Source organism: Saccopteryx leptura, chromosome 1 (genome assembly GCF_036850995.1).
Source record: "Saccopteryx leptura isolate mSacLep1 chromosome 1, mSacLep1_pri_phased_curated, whole genome shotgun sequence".
In the NCBI taxonomy this organism is placed as follows: Eukaryota; Metazoa; Chordata; class Mammalia; order Chiroptera; family Emballonuridae; genus Saccopteryx; species Saccopteryx leptura.
The window spans coordinates 8,516,152-8,536,006 of NC_089503.1; the positions used below are offsets into that span (position 1 = coordinate 8,516,152).

Here is a 19,855-nt window from a genome sequence, read left to right on the forward strand (position 1 = left end):
AATCACACCCTCCTGCTCCTCCCCACCTCTCCATCCCCAACCAACCGTTGTTCTGCTTTTTTTTTTTTTTTTCAGAGACAGAGAGTGAGTCAGAGAGAGGGACAGACAGGAACGGAGAGAGATGAGAAGCATCAATCATTAGTTTTTCATTGTGTTTTGCAACACCTTATTTGTTCATTGATTGCTTTCTCATATGTGCCTTGACCGCGGGCCTTCAGCAGACCAAGTAACCCCTTGCTGGAGCCAGCAACCTTGGATTCAAGCTGGTGGGCTTTTTTGCTCGAACCAGATGAGCCCGTGCTCAAGCTGGCGACCTCGGGGTCTTGAACCTGGGTCCTCTGCATCCCAGTCTGATGCTCTATCAACTGCGCCACCACCTGGTCAGGCTGTTCTGTTTTAGTAAAGCATTTTATTGATTTTAGTGACATAAAATCAATAGGGATGGGGAGAGAAAGAGCGAGAGAAAGGACCATCAATCTCTTCCTGTATGTGCCCTGACCAGGGATCGAACCAGCAACATCTGTACTTTGGGACAATGCTCTTAATCACCCAAGCTACCCAGCCAGGGCACCACCGGTCAGCTGTCAACATAAGTGAATTTGCATTTTTCAGAATTTATACAAATACAATCATATGCTATGTACCCAAGTCTTGTCTAGCTTCTTTTGAGATTTATCCATGTTGTTACATTGTTATTATGGGGCAAACCAATGTGTTTCAAGTTTGTAACTGTGTTGTTTGCTTGCTTATATATTGCCTAATTGTTGCATTGGGGGGTGGGACTTGTAAAGCCAGTACCCCTGGCCACCATCACAGCTGCCTGTCCCGGGCAGGTTCGAATTTGATTTGGACAGACGGTAATGAAACAACGGAGCCAAGAACTGGTGGGCCATTAGCTTTAGTCCTAGCTTGCACCCAGCGAGCAAGAAATACACACAGTGGGAAAACACTTCCCTTTCCATTCAGGGCTCCCAAAGCCACTGACTCATCTGAGTTTCCTAGAATCAAAGGTTTCTACCTCACCAGCCTTATTCACCTCTGTTCCCCATCTCCTCCTCTCTGCACAAACTCTGCACAAACTGTCTTTTCCCTCAGCACTCCACCATCTTGGCTGCTTCTCCTCTCCTCCACATGGCCTTTCTCTGCTCTCTTTTATAGTGTAGAAATCTAAACCTTTAATTCAATAAACAAATAAGGAAGTCTCTGATACAAAGTCACTTATCTTAGGCATAAATGGGATTCCTCATAAGAGGAACCACCCCACATCATGCAACAGTCAAGGGTGTGGGGAAAAGCTTAGTTTTAAAACTAAGCCGTAGGCCAGGGGTCGGGAACCATTTTGGCTAAGAGAGCCATGAACGCCACATATTTTAAAATGTAATTCCGTGAGAGCCATACAATATGTTTAACACTAAATACAAGTAAATGTGTGCATTTTATGTAAGACCAACACTTTTAAAGTACAAGTCTCTGAATTCTTTTTAATAACGTTGTTATGCTGTTGCTAACCAATGATGAATAAAGTACTTCTTACCATTAATGTGACTTCTGGTGCTGCATGGGGTTTTTTGTTTTTTAATTTAATTAATTTATTTTTTACAGAGACAGAGAGTGAGTCAGAGAGAGGGATAGACAGGGACAGACAGACAGGAACGGAGAGAGATGAGAAGCATCAATCATTAGTTTTTCATTGCGACACCTTAGTTGTTCATTAATTGCTTTCTCATATGTGCCTTAACTGTGGGCCTTCAGCAGATCAAGTGATCCCCTTGCTCAAGCCAGCGACCTTGAGTCCAAGCTGTTGAGCTCTGCTCAAACCAGATGAGCCATGGGCATCCCAGTCCGACGCTCTATACACTGCGCCACCGCCTGGTCAAGCTCCTCTTCAACTTTGTTTACAAGTTTCCCCACTACTTCCAGTTTTATATTATTTTAAGATTGTTTAACGCTCGCCCTGCTGGGACTCTAATGGAACTGCATTATATATATATATAAACTAACTTTAGAATTGACTTTACATTCTTCTCCACCTAAAGGCTTAATCCTTCCATTAGACTTTATAGCCACCCCCCCCCCCTTCTGTTTTCAAAGAAAACAGAATGTCCTTTACTACCTGTGGCGTCAACGGATCCCGTTTATAGACACGCGCCGACCCCGCTCCCTATCCTCGGTTCTGGGTTACCATGGGAATCGAGGTTGACGTCACTTAAGGCTTACGATCCGGACCCCCATGAACCGTGACTTTGCCCCGTTTACGCATGCGCGCGCCTACTCCACTTTCCCCTACCGCTGTAAATCTTTCTCGGCCGGGAAACCGCGACCTCTCAACTTATTCTCGGCGAAACTGCTCTCCCGGGTAGAGGAGTGGAAAAAAAAAAAAAAAAAAAGTCGGACAAACGACAGCCAATCGCGCGACACTATGACGCCGCCGACTTGACTGATTCTATCAACTTCAGCCAATGAGAACGCACTTTCCGCTACGTCATAGTCTGCCCCACCCTAACCCCTCCTTTCTGGACTTCGAGCTCAGTTCGCGCAGTAACAAATGAAGTGCGCGCTGCGACACCTCCCAGCTCGGTAGGCTCGGCCGCCATTTCCTCGCTTGGCCTAACGGTCCGGCCAATCCCAACGCGCATCGCGAAGGACTGAAGCTCCACCAATCGGAGGCCGCCGATCCGACCCTTGGCCTCGGCCCGGCCCAATCCGGGCTCCGAGCCCGTCGCCCCCGGCCCGCCCCCGTGGCGCCCTCTCTCCTCCCTCTTTGTGCGTCCCGCGCCGCCGCCGCTCGCGGAGTGAGAGGACGGGCTCCGCGCGCTTCGCGGCCGTGCGATCGGGTCCCCTCCCCCCAGAAGGCTCGCTAAGGAGAAGCCGCCGCTGAGAAGGAGCCGCCGGTGCGGGGCCCCGGGGGCGCCATGGCGACCGGAGCGAACGCCACGCCGCTGGGTAAGCTGGGCTCCCCCGGCCTTCCCTCCCTTCCCGGGCCGAAAGGGGGCTTCGAGCCGGTGCCATCGCCTGCCCCCGGGCCTGGGGCGGGGCTGCTGGTGCCCGGGCCGCCGCCTCCCCCGCCTGTGGACTCGGTGGGGGCCCTGACGGCGGCCTTCTCCTTCGCGGCGCTGCCGCCGCCGCCCCCCCCGCCGCCGCCGCCACCGCTCTCCCCGGGCGCCTCGTACCCGCCGCCGCAGCCGCCCCCTCCGCCGCCGCTCTACCAGCGCGTGTCGCCGCCGCCGCTACCGCCACCCCAGCCGCCGCGTCAGGACCAGCAGCCGGGCCCGGCCGGCGGCGGAGGAGGTGAGTCGGGCCTAGAAAGCGCGAAAGGCGTCGCGCGAACGGGCCCGGCCGGCTGAGGGGCGCGCAGCGGCGGCGACGGCGGCTGCACGCGGCAGGGGCGCGCGCGCGCGCGCACGGGATGCTCAGGCGGAGGCGCCACGGGGCGCGCGGCCTGTTTCTTGTACCTCGAGTGCGCACGCGTGCTGGGAAAAGAGGGGGGGTGCACTCTGGGGGGGGAGGGTTGTCTTGCGCAGGCGCAGTGCGCGGCCAAGCTGTGCTACCCGATTTAAAGGCTGGGTGGGTGGGGTGCTGGCAGCCCCCTTTTGTTTTGTTGCCCCTGGCATAGAAGGGGGTGCTTAGAGTGTCGAGTTGGGTAGACTGGGTACTGGATGTACGTGTCAGGAGAGTGTGAAAGGGTTAAGTGATGACGTGGAACATCCTTTTCCTGGTTGTAGCTGAGTCTGAAAGGGAGAAGTCTATCAAGAACAGCTCATTTTTCGGTTGTGAGTCAGGGTTTTCACTGCAGAGAATGGAAGAGTTGAAAGTCTTCAGGGTCCGATGTACTGTGTCTCTTTGTTGAGGGGTGGGGATTGTGTTTTCCTAACCTCCCTAAGTTTACCTGAGAGAAGCCAGGTAAAACATCTCTAGTTGTGACTTCACCCTGGGCCTGTGCCCCTCTGGGAAGTGGAATGATTTGTGTGTACCAAATCTTTAGGGAGTTTCTGCTTATATTTTGGGGGAAGGAAGATTTGGCTACTGTTGTATAGATTGTTCTTTTTTGAACTTTTGGTACATCAGACATTGTCCATCTGGGCAGGAAAATTGAATACTGATTTTGACTAAACTTTGGAAGAAAAAAGTGATCTTGTTGAAGAATCCCGCCATAGGTTTTAGCCCAGTTAGAAAGGTGGTAAGGTGGAGGTGGGAGGATCCAGCAGTCCCCAAATGCAGCTTTACAACTTGTTTGGTTATTCATTCTGTTCTTGTCTCCAGAGGCCTTTAAAGCATTCGTGGATGAAGTGTAGTATATGGCTTCTCAAAACTACTTGAAACTTTAGGCATTGAGATTTGTCACCTTGCATAACAGTTTCTCTGTAATGTTAACTCTGCACCCAATTATAGGTGCCCTAGTAGTGACAAAATATTTTTGATTTCTCAGGTTTGTCTTCCATTGTTTTCCATCTACATTTTAGGTCAAGTTCTCATTTTCACAGTCTGCTGAGCTGTGTGTAATGTCCTAAGTATCCTATTGGTGGTTGCTGTGATGGTTGTATTTGCATCTGATACATTTTATTTGCCTTTAGACTTCCCAAGTAAGAAGCGGAAGAGGAGTCGCTGGAACCAAGACACAATGGAACAGAAGACGGTGATTCCAGGAATGCCTACAGTTATCCCCCCTGGGCTTACTCGGGAGCAAGAAAGAGCTTATATAGGTAAATACACGTTCTGCACCCAAGTGCATTGCGGGTTAATGTTCTGAGTGGCATATTATCTGTTTTAGGTTTGAGACTTTAAAGCTTTCTTTTTTGAGATAATGTATGGTCAGGTGTACTTACACAACTTCAATATAATCCTTCTGTTTGCTCTGTGGGTCCTGCACTTGCAGCTCCTTGTTATGGTCTGTTGGTAACAGCAGTGTTCTCCATGAGTGCCATGAAGGTAGAGGGACCCACTTAGGAGTAAGAATAGTTCCCAGTTTCGAACCCCACCATTTTCAGCTGCTGTCATTGCCAGTTGATAAGGTGAGTGAGTGTCTTCTGCCTCTCAGGATGTGGCCTCAATGGAGAACACTACAGGTGTTGTAAGATCAAGTACCTTTTTCATAGCATGGCCTTTTACCATAATTTCATATTTCTCCCTTCCCCTAAAATATGGTCTTTACTTTTATAGGTACTTTCTAAAAGGAAAAAAAAAAATCAGTTTAATCAAAGAGTGGTTCTGAAAGTTTTTACTATTTTGTTAAGATTAACCTTTCCTTCAGCATTTCCCCTGGTTTGGTCTTTTGGAGAGCTGTCTTAAAATGAGGGCTCTTGTATTTCCTACTAAAGAACTCTGCTGGGAAAGGTATACTGCTTGGATATGGAATGAGATGGGTAGAAGGATAAAGGATCTGTTGGAAAATTTTAAGAAGAATGACTGTCCACAGTGTAAATGAAATTAACCTCAAAATTACCTTTTTTTAAAATACAAGGTTTATAATGTAAGTTTGACCTTCATTCATGTATTGGTGCAGCTGTCTCAAAAATATTCACAGTACTAATATTTTTCTTCCCCTACTGTTCCTATCTACCCTCCCCCCAACTCATGTCTCATATTAGGCAGGTGTGGATCTTCACAGCCTTGTGAAAATATCCCTGTGGAACAATATTCCAAGAACACAGCAGACTTAGAAAGGAGGGGGGAAACTCATTGTTTACGTCTAGTACTCTAGTTCTCTTCCTATGGAGGGAGTTAATGCATTGGGCCTTGAGGGCTATTTATAGCTAGAATCAGAGTAGCTAGAAACCCAGCCAGGGTTGATGTAGATCTCCACTCCAAGGAAGACAACATTTTGATTTAATTTTAAGTGCCAGCTATTTCCTCACACAGACCCCAAACCCCTGCAGTCCAGTTAAGAGGACTGCTTGCCCCCGGTGAAGGTGACTTCTGCCTTGAGTTGTTGAGCTGAGTACTGAGTGCCAAGTCAGAACTCTTCTGGCGTGAAAGAGCTTAGGGAGCCATGTGTCTTCTGTCTCACAGTACACGCTTCCTTGTACAGAATGCCCCCCAATGTTTTTTCAGCGTTAATGTGGATTTTCATTACTTCTGAGTTTGAATGGGTGTGTGATGTAGCTTGTGGGACGTATTTAAAGTTGGAAGTATATCTTGGGTCAGACATACGTTAATCCTGTCTTGGAGCCAGTTCAACTTGAACCCCCCCACCCCCAAGTAACCTTGCTCTTATTAGAGATGCCTGCTACAAAGGTAAGAAGAAATAGGTGGTTATTCAGCATGCTGAGCAAAGTGGTCTGGCTCTGCAGGTCCCATTAGTTTGAGTAATCAGCCGAGTGGCATTTCCCTGGAGTCACTGAACTTTTGTGAAATTCTCATCTCTCTTTTCCATGTGCAGCCTCATTTGTCAAGGTCTGAGGGCCACACTATTCTTGACCCCCATTTTCCATCCTCTGCACCCCTACTTTTCTCACATAAGGAGCAAATCTAAAAACAGATTCTTGCATCTTTACCATTACTGGTTTATTAAGGTAATATGGATTGTCATCTAAAATTTGAATGAAAGCAGAAGGTATTTGGAGATCCTACTAGTATGGATCTGGTTTTACAGAAAGTATGTATGAACTTCTCTGAGGTGTTGAATTGGTTACTAAATGTCTTGTTTAAGAAATTTTAAACCTGGTGTCAATGGAAATGATCTTTGCTCAACTGGTATTTTTCCTTGTCCCACGTTAATTGGGTCTCTTTTTGGGCTATGCTTAATATTTAGTGAAGAAAAATTAACTCTCAGGAGTCTTGCCCTCAAGAAAGTAATTTGGTGATTTTAATGTTTTGTTCTGGGTTCCAACTGTTAAGCAAGCTTTGGTGGGGAGGGAGAGGTGAAACACCTCCTAATAATTGCTTTGATATTAGCCGTAGTGAACAGTCTGTACCGCTAACCCCTCTTCCAACAAACTGTTTGCTTCCTTAAGTGTTAACCATTTTGAAGTGAAAAGACCTATAGATGTAAATGGACTCCTGCCGATAGGTGGTTGGGAGTTTTTGCCTCAATGTGTTCACTGATCAATCGTCCCTTTCAAAGTCTCCGAGTTCTTCATGCTTGTTGTTGAGATTTGAGATGTTTTTTGGTAACAATGTCTTTTTTCCATCCTTTTTTTTCTTTCCTAACCTGGTTTCTTCCAGTGCAACTGCAGATAGAAGACCTGACTCGTAAACTGCGCACAGGAGACCTGGGCATCCCCCCTAACCCTGAGGACAGGTTGGGAAACAGTTTTAACCAGCTGACAGTAACGCTTTTACCTTTTTCTCAATACATTTTACTGGTGGCAACATAATTGTGTCAGTTCAATAAAATTCTAGTAAGACGACTGGTAATCTGACCATTCTGAGGAGTAGGGTTTAATTAGCAATGTGTGTATATATATGGTCAGTTAGAAAATTGGAGTGAAAATTACTAGCAGAATAAAAAGTTACAGGAAAATGGGACAACTGGTTTCCAATTGGTAAGCATGTATATTTTAACCTGATTTGCCCACCTGTAGGGACAGTGAGGTGGGCCGTTAACCAGCCTTTTCAGTATCTGCTTTGGCTGAAAGCCCAGGTTGTAGAGTTTTTCTCACAGGTACACGATGCAGGGATTAAAAATATTTTTGAGCAGGCCAGAAACTCTTAATCTGGTCTGCTCATTACTACACTCTTCCTGCTCATGGTTTTGAGATGGTTTTAAAATAGATGAGATTTCTAACCAGCTTCCTTCACTGCCAGTTAATTTTCAGCCTTGGCCATTGCCTGGGGTGTTGGGAGGGGCCAGAATATTCTCACCTGTTTTTGGAAGGCAAATAAGCAACCTTGAATTACCCCCCACCACCTCTTTAGGGGGAGTGTGGTCCTCAAACATCTGTGGTCATATTATCTCAGTTTAGAGTTTGACCTGTGAAAAGAAAAAAGTCTATTCAAGAGGCATGAACTTTTTAAACAGGAATTTTATTGGCTGATTGTGGTCTTTGAACAGCTAAAACCTGGTTCATTTCATTGGAAGAGCAATATGCCTCCCTCTTAATGAAATTTCTACGCTGTGCAGGCAGCGTAGTTGAGAACACTTTATTAAAAAGTAATGGTTTTTGGCTTTTGTTGCCCAATTAATAGCTTGTTAAATCAGGAAGATGTAATGGTTTTAGAAGCCACTCTCTTACACATCTTTCTGCTGCCCTCTGCTAGGAAACAAATTTATTGATTTTAATTTTACTTATTTTTTTCACCTGTAGATTTTGGTTGGAGGGTTGTGTTTTATTTTCATGACTTTTTTTTTTAATTATGATTTGTGTTGTAGGTTGCAGACCACAACTGTTAAATGCCCTTTTGGCCTTTTTTTCCTTTAATCATACATCTACAGGTTACCAGGCAATTCCTCAAAAGGTTGAATTTTTAACCTTTGCTTCTTGGAGAACTGGGGTTAGAATCTAGTTGATCTATATGATGCCTACTCAAAGTGAAGAAGTTGGGCCAGTCTAACCTTTAGAATATCAGGTTTTGCCTTTCACATTCATAATTTGGGAAGAGGTTAAACTGTTGGGAGGCCTTTAATTGACCAGTTTGTACGGGTAAAACTTGTTTTGGTGATTAGCTAGAAGTGCTTAATTCTAGATAGCTGTCAGGTGGGAATTAGAAGTGTCAAGCGTGCTAGAAGTAAAACCAGAGCAGACTTTCTTTCCCTTGTATTCAGTTTGAAGGAGTCCCTCATGCCTGATTGGTTTTGCTTTTGAGCCCAGATTGGAGGGAAATGCATGAGTTTCTTACCTTAATAAGATTATTTCTTAAGAAGGTGTATTTTCAATATTAAGCCACTTTATGCCATTCTGATATTGCTTAAGTTGCATAGTTAAAACTGTTATAAATTGCTTGTAGGCTTAAATGTATAAGGTGATAGTCTAATAAGCTGGGGTTTGTTTGCTTTTGTTCACTATTACTGGATTGTGCTAACAGTTTATACAAATGCTAGAAACGGAGGTGTCATTTAGCCGTCATTAGCCATGAACAAACCTGACCTTTTATTCCATCGTGTGTGTAACGGATGACATGGTTCCCTTCAGGCTGAAGACAGTGGGAGCAGCCGAGCTCAGTCCTTGCTCTCCAACTAGGCAAGGCTCTCTCAACTAAACCAAGGCTGTAGGAGTCTTGACTACTCTTCCAGGATGTTTTTTTAATAACCTGATCCACATGGTCTCTTCCCTTCTTGCAGCTGCTACTAAATTTTCATTCAGAAAAATCAAGCTATGGTCCTTTTTGTAATCCTAACTTAGAATTCTAGGAGTGTAACTTCTCTTTTTTTATTACCGCAAAATCCAGCTGTGGTAAACTGACTATTTTATCATTACTAGTTTTTACTTGTAGCAACAGCATTTTACTCAAAAAGAGAGAGAGAGAATCTATCTGCTTTCTGGACTTATAAACTCTGGTGGAGAATTGTAGGTTTTCCCCTTGCTGTTTGCAGGTTCAGACCTTAGACAAGTACTTGACCAAATCTGCATTTGCAGCCTCTCTCAGAAGCTGCTTTAGCATTTTAACGTTTTTCTCTATCCAGACTCCCCAACCTCGAACAGCCAGAAAACAGGTTGGCTCCTGGGCCTTGGACACAGCCAGTCAGGCCATTGAAGGAAAAGCAGAGACGAAGCCTTGAACCATCTCTCTCCATTGTGGGGGTCAAGTAGCTGCAGTAGCCTTCAGTCCTAGTTGCATTGGGTTAAAGAGCTCATACTTACTATGTGGTAGGGGTACAAATGCTTTCTGATAGGGTATGAGCTCTGCAAGAGTTAACATTTTACCTAAATTTGGGGTTTCTGTGGTTCAGAGTTGTAATACTGAACAATTTTTTTCAAATGATAAAGTCATATTTGGCAAGAAGACTCCAGAGAGAACTGTCCTTGCCATTTGCCGTCCACAAATTTTCCCCCAAAAGGACAGACTTTTTTCCTTCCATTTTTAGAAGCAAAACCATTTTTTTCCTTTCTCACATACACCCCAGTCCCCCTAATGCTAAGCCAGCTTCCGTCTCCCCATTCCACACGATCTTGAATAGCACACGTTATGGTCGGTTCCTCCGAAGAGTGTTGTGTTAGGGTCTGAGGCAGAGGGGCTGGGGGAGACTTAAAATAGCCCGTGTGGGAATGCAGAGAAGTGGAGACAGAGCAGTAACAGTGGCCTGTTTCCCGCAGGTCCCCCTCCCCTGAGCCCATCTACAATAGCGAGGGGAAGCGGCTCAATACCCGTGAGTTCCGCACCCGCAAAAAGCTGGAAGAAGAGCGGCATAACCTCATCACAGAAATGGTTGCTCTCAACCCTGATTTCAAGCCACCTGCAGATTACAAGTAAGCAGAGGGGCGGGCAGGGTTCTCTGGGACAAGGACATGTGCAGATTGTGTGTGACCTGGTACAATAATTTTGGTACTGACTTCTCACCCGAGACGCCCTGTAATTTAACACATGGTGCCAGGTGTTCTGGAGGAGCTAGAGTGTCAACTCAGAAACATGCAGTCAGTGAGTTTCTTTCTTTCTCAGACCTCCAGCAACAAGAGTGAGTGACAAAGTAATGATTCCGCAAGATGAGTATCCAGAAATCAACTTTGTGGGGCTGTTAATTGGGCCCAGGTAAGTAACTTCTAGCAAATGGGATATAGAATTACTCAGAACCTGTGAGGTTTGTCTTGTGCCAAATTGGGTACCATTGTCGGCACCTGCCCATTTCTGGGAGGACCTTCACTTTGGCTACGGCTATATTTGTGCCTTTCTGTGAGAAACATCTCTTTACCCCCCCCCCCCCCCCCTTGACTGCAGAGAAGTCAGACCTTGAGGATTGCTGTGGCTGGCTTGACGGGAAAATCCAATTCTCTGCACTCCCAGTTTGCTATTGGTGCCTAATCAGCTCATCTGTCCCCTTTGGTGTGTGAGTTTGCAGGTTATAACAATCAATCTTTTTTGCCTCCGTTAGAGGGAACACACTGAAGAACATAGAGAAGGAGTGTAACGCCAAGATTATGATCCGGGGAAAAGGGTCTGTGAAAGAAGGGAAAGTCGGGCGCAAAGATGGCCAGATGTTACCAGGAGAAGATGAGCCACTTCATGCCCTGGTTACTGCCAATACCATGGAGAATGTGAAGAAAGCAGTAGAACAGGTGAGGGAGCAAGAAAGGAAGCCCCTTCCAGAAATCTAGGTGGTTGTCCCAGTGGTTATGTAATTGCCCGTTTTGTCTCGTAGATAAGAAACATCCTGAAGCAGGGTATTGAGACCCCTGAGGACCAGAATGATCTACGGAAGATGCAGCTTCGGGAGTTGGCTCGCTTGAATGGGACCCTTCGGGAAGATGATAACAGGTATGTGATCAGTTTAGAGGGGGGTGCGCAGAAACCTGGAGAACCTATCAAAGTAGGCGGAGATTGACCATAACCCTTGAGTTCACTTGTTCTCTCTCAATAGGATCTTAAGACCGTGGCAGAGCTCAGAGACCCGCAGCATTACCAATACCACAGTGTGCACCAAGTGTGGAGGGGCTGGCCACATTGCTTCTGATTGCAAATTCCAGAGGTAAGGGGCTGCAGTTGTGGTTTGCTGGAGCCTGTGGTGTACAGGACAGCTCTTTAGCACAGTGGTTGGTTGCTATTAACCAGTGGGCCCAAGGGAAGCTTGCCTTTCTGTGACTGGTCTGAAGTGGTGTGATTTCTTTTTTTAATTTTTTAAATATTTATTTATTTATTTATTACAGATACAGAGTGAGTCAGAGAGAGGGATACACAGGGACAGACAGACAGGAACGGAGAGAGATGAGAAGCATCAATCACTAGTTTTTCATTGCGTGTTGCAACACCTTAGTTGTTCATTGATTGCTTTCTCATATGCCTTGACCGCGGGCCTTCAGCAGACCGAGTAACCCCTTGCTGGAGCCAGCGACCTTGGGTTCAAGCTGGTGGGCTTTTGCTCAAACCAGATGAGCCCGCGCTCAAGCTGGCGACCTTGGGGACTCGAACCTGGGTCCTCTGCATCCCAGTCTGACGCTCTATCCACTGCGTCACTTCCTGGTCAGGCTGAAGTGGTGTGATTTTAAAGTCCAGGATGATTAGAAACAGTCTATGCAGCACACCTCTATTTTATTGCTCATCTTGAGCCCATGAAAACTGGAAATTTCCATTCTGGGCATAAGGATTTTCACTGTGCTCAACATTAAATGATTTAATGGCTGCTAAAGATGGGTTTAAGGAAATCAAGCAATGTAAGGATGTTGACCAGTTGCAGAGCAGCACCCGATAGCAACATTTTCCTGCTTGGGTGGCTTTGTTAAGGCAGTTCTGGCAGTTGTGTTCCAGTTTTGCATACATTGCCTTCCCCCAGACTGAGAATGCAGAAATTGATGAAACCTGCTACTTAGGAGGACCTGTGTTTGCCTGGTTGGGTGGCTGGCTGTTTGTGGTCTGGTGCTGTCTCCTCTGTTCTTGCGCAGGGGTCTCTGCTGTGGCAGAGACACATGTAATCCCAAATGCAGAGCTGGGCACACAACTGAAGAATTGATGGGACTATTTTGAAGGAGGCATTAGGAAGGATGATTCAGCTCCTCAAAATTTTCTGTAAATTTCTCAGGGTAAAAGTTTTCTCCTTAATGGTTTTATCTGCCTCTTTGTGTCTGCCACCCCACCTCAGGCCTGGTGACCCCCAGTCAGCCCAGGATAAAGCACGGATGGATAAAGAATATTTGTCCCTCATGGCTGAACTGGGTGAAGCGCCTGTGCCGGCATCTGTAGGCTCCACCTCTGGGCCTGCCAGCACACCTCTGGTCAGTGCACCTCGGCCTGCTGCTCCCGCCAACAACCCACCTCCACCGGTGAGCTTCACACTGATGCTTGGGCCTGGCCCCCTGTCCTCTCAGACTGGAGGCTATGGGCAAGTACTTTGGGCAGAGCACATTGCTTGGCATGGCTGGCAACATTGTTCTTCCAGAATGTCAGGATGTTTGGGGACCACATTTTGGGAAGATTCTGTCCTTGTGTTTTGGTTGTCTGGCATAACTGAAAGAACAATGTTGCCACCAGGGGGAGCAGGCAGGGACGTTGGCGGGAAATGCTCTCACATAGTCTCTCATGTCTACCACCCAGAGCCGTCCACCCTGGATGAATTCTGGCCCTTCAGAGAGTCGGCCCTACCACGGCATGCATGGAGGTGGTCCTGGTGGGCCTGGAGGTGGCCCACACAGCTTCCCACACCCATTGCCCAGCCTGACCGGTGGGCATGGTGGACATCCCATGCAGCACAACCCTAATGGGCCCCCACCTCCTTGGATGCAGCCGCCGCCGCCACCGATGAACCAGGGCCCCCATCCACCTGGGCACCATGGCCCTCCTCCAATGGGTAAGTAAGTGTCAGACCAGAAACCTTGGGGCTTTGGGATAAGCAAGGATTACAGCAGATTGACTGCAAACTGTCACACTGGGTCTCTTGTCAAGGCCTGGGCTCCAGCGGGAGCAAGATTCCGTTCTAATTTTGGGAGGGGATTCTGTGTGGGGTAGGCATAGGCCTATCTCTTATAGCCAAGGTTCCAGAACTGCTCTTGTAAGAGTAGTAATTGCAGACTGTGTGACTGAATAAGCTGTTGGTGGGAGTGTCTTCCCTGGCCAGTTCAAATGTCCTGCTAAGTCCCTGCTCTTTCCTTCCATCAAGATCAGTACCTGGGAAGTACGCCTGTGGGCTCTGGGGTCTATCGCCTGCATCAAGGAAAAGGTAATGGAGACTCACTTCTGTTCACCTTGAGCGCTACCTGGGAATGAATGGGGGTCTGTCCCAAATCTCTCCTCCCAGAGGCTTCACCCTTTCCTTCACCTATTTGTAGGTATGATGCCGCCGCCGCCTATGGGCATGATGCCGCCGCCGCCGCCGCCACCCAGTGGGCAGCCCCCGCCCCCACCTTCTGGTCCTCTTCCCCCATGGCAACAGCAGCAGCAGCAGCCTCCGCCTCCCCCTCCGCCCAGCAGCAGTATGGCTTCCAGTACCCCCTTGCCATGGCAGCAAAGTGAGTGGCATATTTTGGGCTTGTGGGGGTGGGTGGGATGAGGGGGTGGTGCTGAGAGGAATGAGATAACCTCACAGCTCACAGGTGGGCTGGCACCTTGGGATGAGACTCTGATCTCTGTTGGGGGTATAAACAGAAAGGGCCTCATGGCCCCTGGGGGTCTTGGGAGGAGATCTGATGTTTGGTGTGGTTGTGTCTGGGGAGAGGTCCGTGAAGACCTGGAGGGGGGATTTGCTGTAGTAGTTAGGGTGCCAGATGTCCGGGTTCTCAACTGGCTGGGTGAGCTGTTGGCTGGCTCGGGCCTGTGCGGATGGCCAGGGGCGGGTGGTGCATGCATGTTTTGGAGAGGGATGTGACTGGGGCCTGAGAGACTGCAGGGCTGGGACCTGGCAGTGGGAAGAGTAGCTGTGGCCTTGAGGTTGAATGTGCCGTTCGGTGGTGGCGGCGGATGGGCAGAGGGATGTCAGAGCCGGTTTTTGTGTCTGGTACTTTCCTGGCAGCCCTTCCAGAGGGCATTGGTGACAAAGGGCTTACTAAGTTAAGCCCAGAGACCTCGAGGCTGACCCTAGGGTAGTCCTGCCCACCCCTCCACTCCCCATCACCAGGACAGCCCCGCCCACCCGCCCCCCACCACCGTACCGCATGCCAAGCAAGGAGCCAGGCGCCCCTCGCCCCCATCTCAAGGCAGCAGCCGCAGAGAACCGCGGTGTGCCCCCGCGCGTGTGACCTTGGGCTTCTTTACCACCCCAGATACGACGACTACCACCACGAGCGCTGGCACAGGGTCCATCCCGCCATGGCAACAGCAGCAGGCGGCTGCCGCAGCTTCTCCAGGAGCCCCTCAGATGCAAGGCAACCCCACTATGGTGCCCCTGCCCCCCGGGGTCCAGCCGCCTCTGCCGCCCGGGGCCCCTCCCCCTCCGCCGCCTCCACCACCTGGTTCCGCCGGCATGATGTATGCCCCGCCCCCCCCTCCTCCGCCTCCCATGGACCCTTCTAACTTTGTCACCATGATGGGCATGGGGGTGGCGGGCATGCCGCCCTTCGGGATGCCTCCAGCTCCCCCACCGCCTCCACCACAGAACTAGACTCGGTTTTTTAAGAAAATATATATTATATATAGAGAGAATTGGTCTCGTTTAAACACACGCCGAACCTCACCATATGGAGCCAGACATTGGGACGCACGCATGTGATTGTGTGCACGCATGTGTGTGTGTGCACGCACCAGGCTGGGCCAAGCGACTGAGGACTCGCTTGGGTACAGGCAGGTGGTAGTAGGGGCGCCAGCTTGGGCTTTCCTGGCGCCCCGTAGCATCGAGTGTCTTTGTCTTCTTTCTCTCCTCACCCAACTCCCTTTGCCTCTTCCCAAACTGGGCCGCCAGGATCCCTCCCCGCGGCAGCGATGGCCCGAGCCATGAGAATGAGGACTTTCCGCGCCCATTGGTGACCCTTCCAGGCAGACAGCCTCAGCAGCGCCCCTGGTGGACAGGATGGTTCGGCAAAGCAGCCTGAGTTATTTTTGTGGACGGAATCGGAACAACGCTGGCTCCATATTGTGACATTTTTATTAATTTTTTCTTTTTCCTTTGTTATTTCCGTATCTCTTCCTTTCTTCAGACTCCGTCCAAGGAGATGCTCTCCCCGGTCTTCTGCTGCAATCAGATTCCTTTTCTCCATTCCTTACTCTTCTCTTTCCAGGGAGAGAGGATCAAATGGTTTTAGCAAAGGCCTTGGCCACTGTCAGGCTAGTTGGGAGGGGGTTGTTTGGGTCTAAGATTTCCAAGGTGCCATAGACACCCCAAGATTTTCTTTTTTAAGTGTGGGGTTTTGTCTCTTCTACCCTCATAGACTAGTGGCTTAATCTCCAGGTCTGGGGTCCATATTTACCCCGATACCCATGCCACCTTGGGTTTGTCTGCCAGACTGGAGTCTCGTTTCTGCATTCCCTGAGCACCTAAGCTGCCTCATATTCCATTTGTTCCTCCTTCCTGGAAGGCTTCCTTTTAAATTTTCTTTGAATCCCAAATGTATATTTTGCAGTGTCTAGGGTGTTGAGCCCCTTGTTTTTCGTTCTGCCTTTCCCTCCACTGCCTTCCCTTTTCATGGAGTGGTTATGTTAACAATAATGTGTAATGCGTGTTCTCTTCACTGGTTTTCACTGATTTAACTGCAGAAATTTCTGAGCTTTTTTTTCCCGGTGTATGATTCAACACTGCGTTAAAGGGGGGTATTCCATTGAATAAAAGAGCAGTGTGGTTTTCTGGGTCTGTTTCTTTATTTTCTCTTAAACTTCCTCTTCCCCCACCATTAGCAGCATCAATTTTTTTTTTTTTTTTGTATTTTTCCGAAGCTGGAAACGGGGACAGTCAGACAGACTTCCGCATGCGCCCGACCAGGATCCACCTGGCACGCCCACCAGGGGACAATGCTCTGCCCACCAGGGGGCGATGCTCTGTCCCTCCGGGGCGTCGCTCTGCTGGACCAGAGCCACTCTCGCGCCTGGGGCAGAGGCCAAGGAGCCATCCCCAGCGCCCGGGCCATCTTTGCTCCAATGGAGCCTCTCTGTGGGAGGGGAAGAGCGAGATAGAGGAAGGAGAGGGGGAGGGGTGGAGAAGCAGATGGGCGCTTCTCCTGTGTGCCCTGGCCGGGAATCAAACCGCGGGACCCCTTGCACGCCAGGCCGACACTCTACCACTGAGCCAACCGGCCAGGGCGCATCAATTATTTAAAATTCATTTTAGAGAGGTGAGAGAAAGGAGGGAGGAGCAGGAAGCATCAACTCTCATATGTGCTTTGACCAGACAAGTGCAGGGTTTCGAACTGGCAACCTCAGCGTTCCAGGTCGACGCTTCATCCACTGCACCACCACAGGTTAGGCAGCAGCATCAAATTTACTTACGTTCGGCAGCTGGCCTCAGTCTTCACCTTCTCCCAGGGGAGACTGGGACATCAGCTAAAGAAGCCTCCTGCCCACCTCTTTATGTGGCTTTGCTGTTGGAAGCAGAGTATGTGGGCAGCCCCCCTGCCTCTTATAATTAGTTAGTAGTTGAGAATCAGGCTCTCCCCTCCCTGGTCACTCATAACCCCTGGTCCCTGTCCTTTTGAAGGCATTTCTCTGGGGCTCGGACACCCCCACATTTGCTGAGCTCCAGTTGTGATTTGTACCTGGAAGCTGCCACCTGACTAAGGCCCTGGGCCTAGGGAGGCATCAGCACTAAAGGTCAGGCCAACTAATCCTGCCTGTCAGGCACAGAGCAGCTAAAATTAAAATTGCCAAGTGGTTTTTCTTTCTCTGCTGGTGACTTGCAGCCTGCCAGCCCTGCAGGCTTTGGGGAGTGGAGGGGGCAAGAGAAAATGCCCACTTTGTGCTTTGTAAGCACTTCTTTACAGAGGGTCTTAGGCTATTTCTTTTATGTCTGGACAGTACCTATTGTGGCACCAGAAAAATCCGTGTCTGGTCTCCACGAGGCAGTGAGGTTCTTGTCCTGCTGCACTGCTCCTGGGAGAATTGTGTTAGAGCTGGCCTTTCCCCAGCTGCCTCATGTTCGGGAGGACAAGGGATGGCCAGCTCCTGCTGCTTCCAGCCTTAGGCTGGAGTTGGTCACTGCTGTTGATCAGAGCAAACCCCCTGTATCTGGGCCCTGTCCAGGGTGCTTGTCTTCTGCTGTTACACGGGCAGGAGTTAAGAAAGGCTCAGGAAGTTTTCACTGAGTCCCCAGCCTTAAACCCCTGTTGACTAGGAGGAGAGGGGGAGGTCTCTTTGTTCTTAACTTACCGGATGGAGGGCAGGGCTCTGGCCTGGTTACCCTCTTTGACCTTGGCTTCACCTCATTGCTTCCCCTCAAGCTTGGTTTCCCTGGTGGGCTCATTGGGTGGTTAATTAGCTCTTTGAAGTTCTGGAATAGGCAAAGTGGCGCTATGTGGGTTTTAGAAATAAAATCAATAAATGACTTAACCACAGCCCAGCAATCTCCTCTGTCTCTCTCCCCTGAGGCCAGCTCCATTCCTGTGCTCACTCCTTCTCGGCTCCCTGCCGGCAGCTTTTGTTAAGGTTTTGGAGAGTAACAAAGTGGCTGACAAGGCATCAGTCTTGGGCCTTTCTCCAAGTAGCGCGAGACCCTGAAATGGAGGAGAGGCAAGAGGAAGGTTTGGCCCTTGGAGTGGCAGCAAGCCACCTGTCTTTGTGGCATAATGGGGAGAGAGGAGAAATGCTTCCCCCCATTCCTGGAGACAGCCAGGGTGGGAAAGGCCCTCCCCAGGACCCTGGTGTTAGGCCCCGGCAGCCTTGCTCCTGTCTGCTGCTGCAGCGTCTCCTCACCTTTGCAAAGCTTGGGTGGTGGAAGGAGTGCCAGTTGGGAAAGGTCAGTGTTTGGGCTCTGTTTCTGCAACCCAGCCACGTGCTCAGGAGAAACCCAAGATTGGTCCAGGGAAGGAGGCGGGGTTTCTGGTGAGACACCTAGTCAGACATAAACAACCTGGAGTGAGTTCAGGTTGGAAAACGTGTGCTTCAGGATTCTTTACCATAAATGCACATGCAACAGTAGGAAGTGAAGGAACGGACAACAGTGAAACAAGAAAGGGCAGTCAGTTCGAGTCTTCCAGGTTTCATCCTGTTGGGTTGGGGTATTAGGAAAAGTTCGGAAACAGTTGGTGGCCACTGGTGATGACAAAGACTGGAAGAACCCCACAAGAGGCAGTTAAAGGAGTCCAGTACATCTGTTTGCCAGTAGAAATGGGGTATGTCCCCATTCAGCAAATGCTCTGAGTGCAAAGGTTGAGCACTGAATTGATAAGCAGGGTGAGGGCCCAAGCCAACTGCTGTAGAACTGCATTCGCTTGGGAGCTGTATAAAAGATGGGAACGGTTTGTTGGGAGCTTGTCCATAGCAGCAGGAAGAAGTCAAGCAATTAGTGGTCAGTGCAAAGGTATGTGTGACCAAGTGTGCTGCCACAATTGGGATGTGAGGTGACAGCACACAAAACTAGTGTGTTCTGCTTGGACCAACCCTGCACAGAAAGAACAGGCCAGCTGGCTGGGCCAGAGGCCTGATGGAGGGTGGGCGGAGGCTCGCACAGAAGCATGGCCCAGGAGCACAGGATGGCAGCTGTGACCGGACCGGAGTGCCAACCAGCATTCCTTTTGTAAATATGTATAAAAGAAAAACAGCCCTGGCCTGTGCTGGCGCAGTGGATAAAGTGTTGGTCTGGAACGCTGAGGTCACCTGTTTGAAACCTGGTTTGCCGGGTCAAAGCACATATGAGAAGCAACTATGAATTGATGCTTCCCGCTCCTTTTTTCTCACTCTTTTTCTCCTCTCTAAAATCAATAAATAAAAATTGTAAAAAAAAACAAACAGGTCTTTTCTTTCAGACCTTTCCCACCACTGTGAAGCATGGCACTGTGGAAGACCAGTGCTAGTCCTGTCTCGGTGCATGGGTGAGGCAGGGCTTGTGTGTCAGGAGGCCTGGGAGGACTTGTATTTGGCTCCCACGCTGAACTGTAATGACCTGGCTGGGCCTGCTGTGGGTTGGCCTTCCCCCGAACCAGACTCGAGCATCCTGCAGTTGTCCAGGCTGCTGACTTGCCTTGGTCCGAACACCGGAACACCGGGTTTTCCCCTCCACCAACCCACCACTCCAGGAGGCTCAGGCACCCTTTGAAGCAGTGCAAGGCCCTGGGCTTGCTTTGCTAGAAGAAAGCAGGGTCCAAAGTTGGCTTCCACAAGTTTTATAAATTTGATTTGAGTCCAAAGCTTAGGAAAGTAAAGCAACCAGCCTAAGGCCACAGCAAATCGGCTGAGGCCAGACCATGAGCGCTGAGTTGGA

General features: G+C 49.2%; 1 protein-coding gene across 11 annotated transcripts; it reads left to right on the plus strand.

The window, feature by feature from the left end:
- The first annotated feature begins 2,554 nt into the window (after nt 1-2,554).
- Nucleotides 2,555-16,289, plus strand: SF1 (splicing factor 1). 11 transcript variants are annotated; one of them, XM_066358976.1, is made up of 14 exons: nt 2,556-3,288; nt 4,572-4,700; nt 7,162-7,237; nt 10,191-10,343; nt 10,534-10,623; nt 10,964-11,147; nt 11,231-11,346; nt 11,450-11,557; nt 12,665-12,845; nt 13,096-13,369; nt 13,679-13,738; nt 13,848-14,027; nt 14,778-14,982; nt 15,413-16,289. In XM_066358976.1, the coding sequence occupies exons 1-14, from the start codon at nt 2,913-2,915 to the stop codon at nt 15,540-15,542; spliced, it is 2,262 nt and encodes a 753-aa protein (XP_066215073.1). In that variant the 5' UTR covers nt 2,556-2,912; the 3' UTR covers nt 15,543-16,289. The 11 variants fall into 11 exon arrangements, with proteins under 11 accessions (XP_066214991.1, XP_066215073.1, XP_066215000.1 ...); XM_066358986.1 differs by having other exon boundaries at nt 2,561-2,943; nt 14,778-14,966; nt 15,343-16,289; XM_066358894.1 differs by lacking the exon at nt 15,413-16,289 and having other exon boundaries at nt 2,555-3,288; nt 14,778-15,252.
- Nucleotides 16,290-19,855: the final 3,566 nt, after the last annotated feature.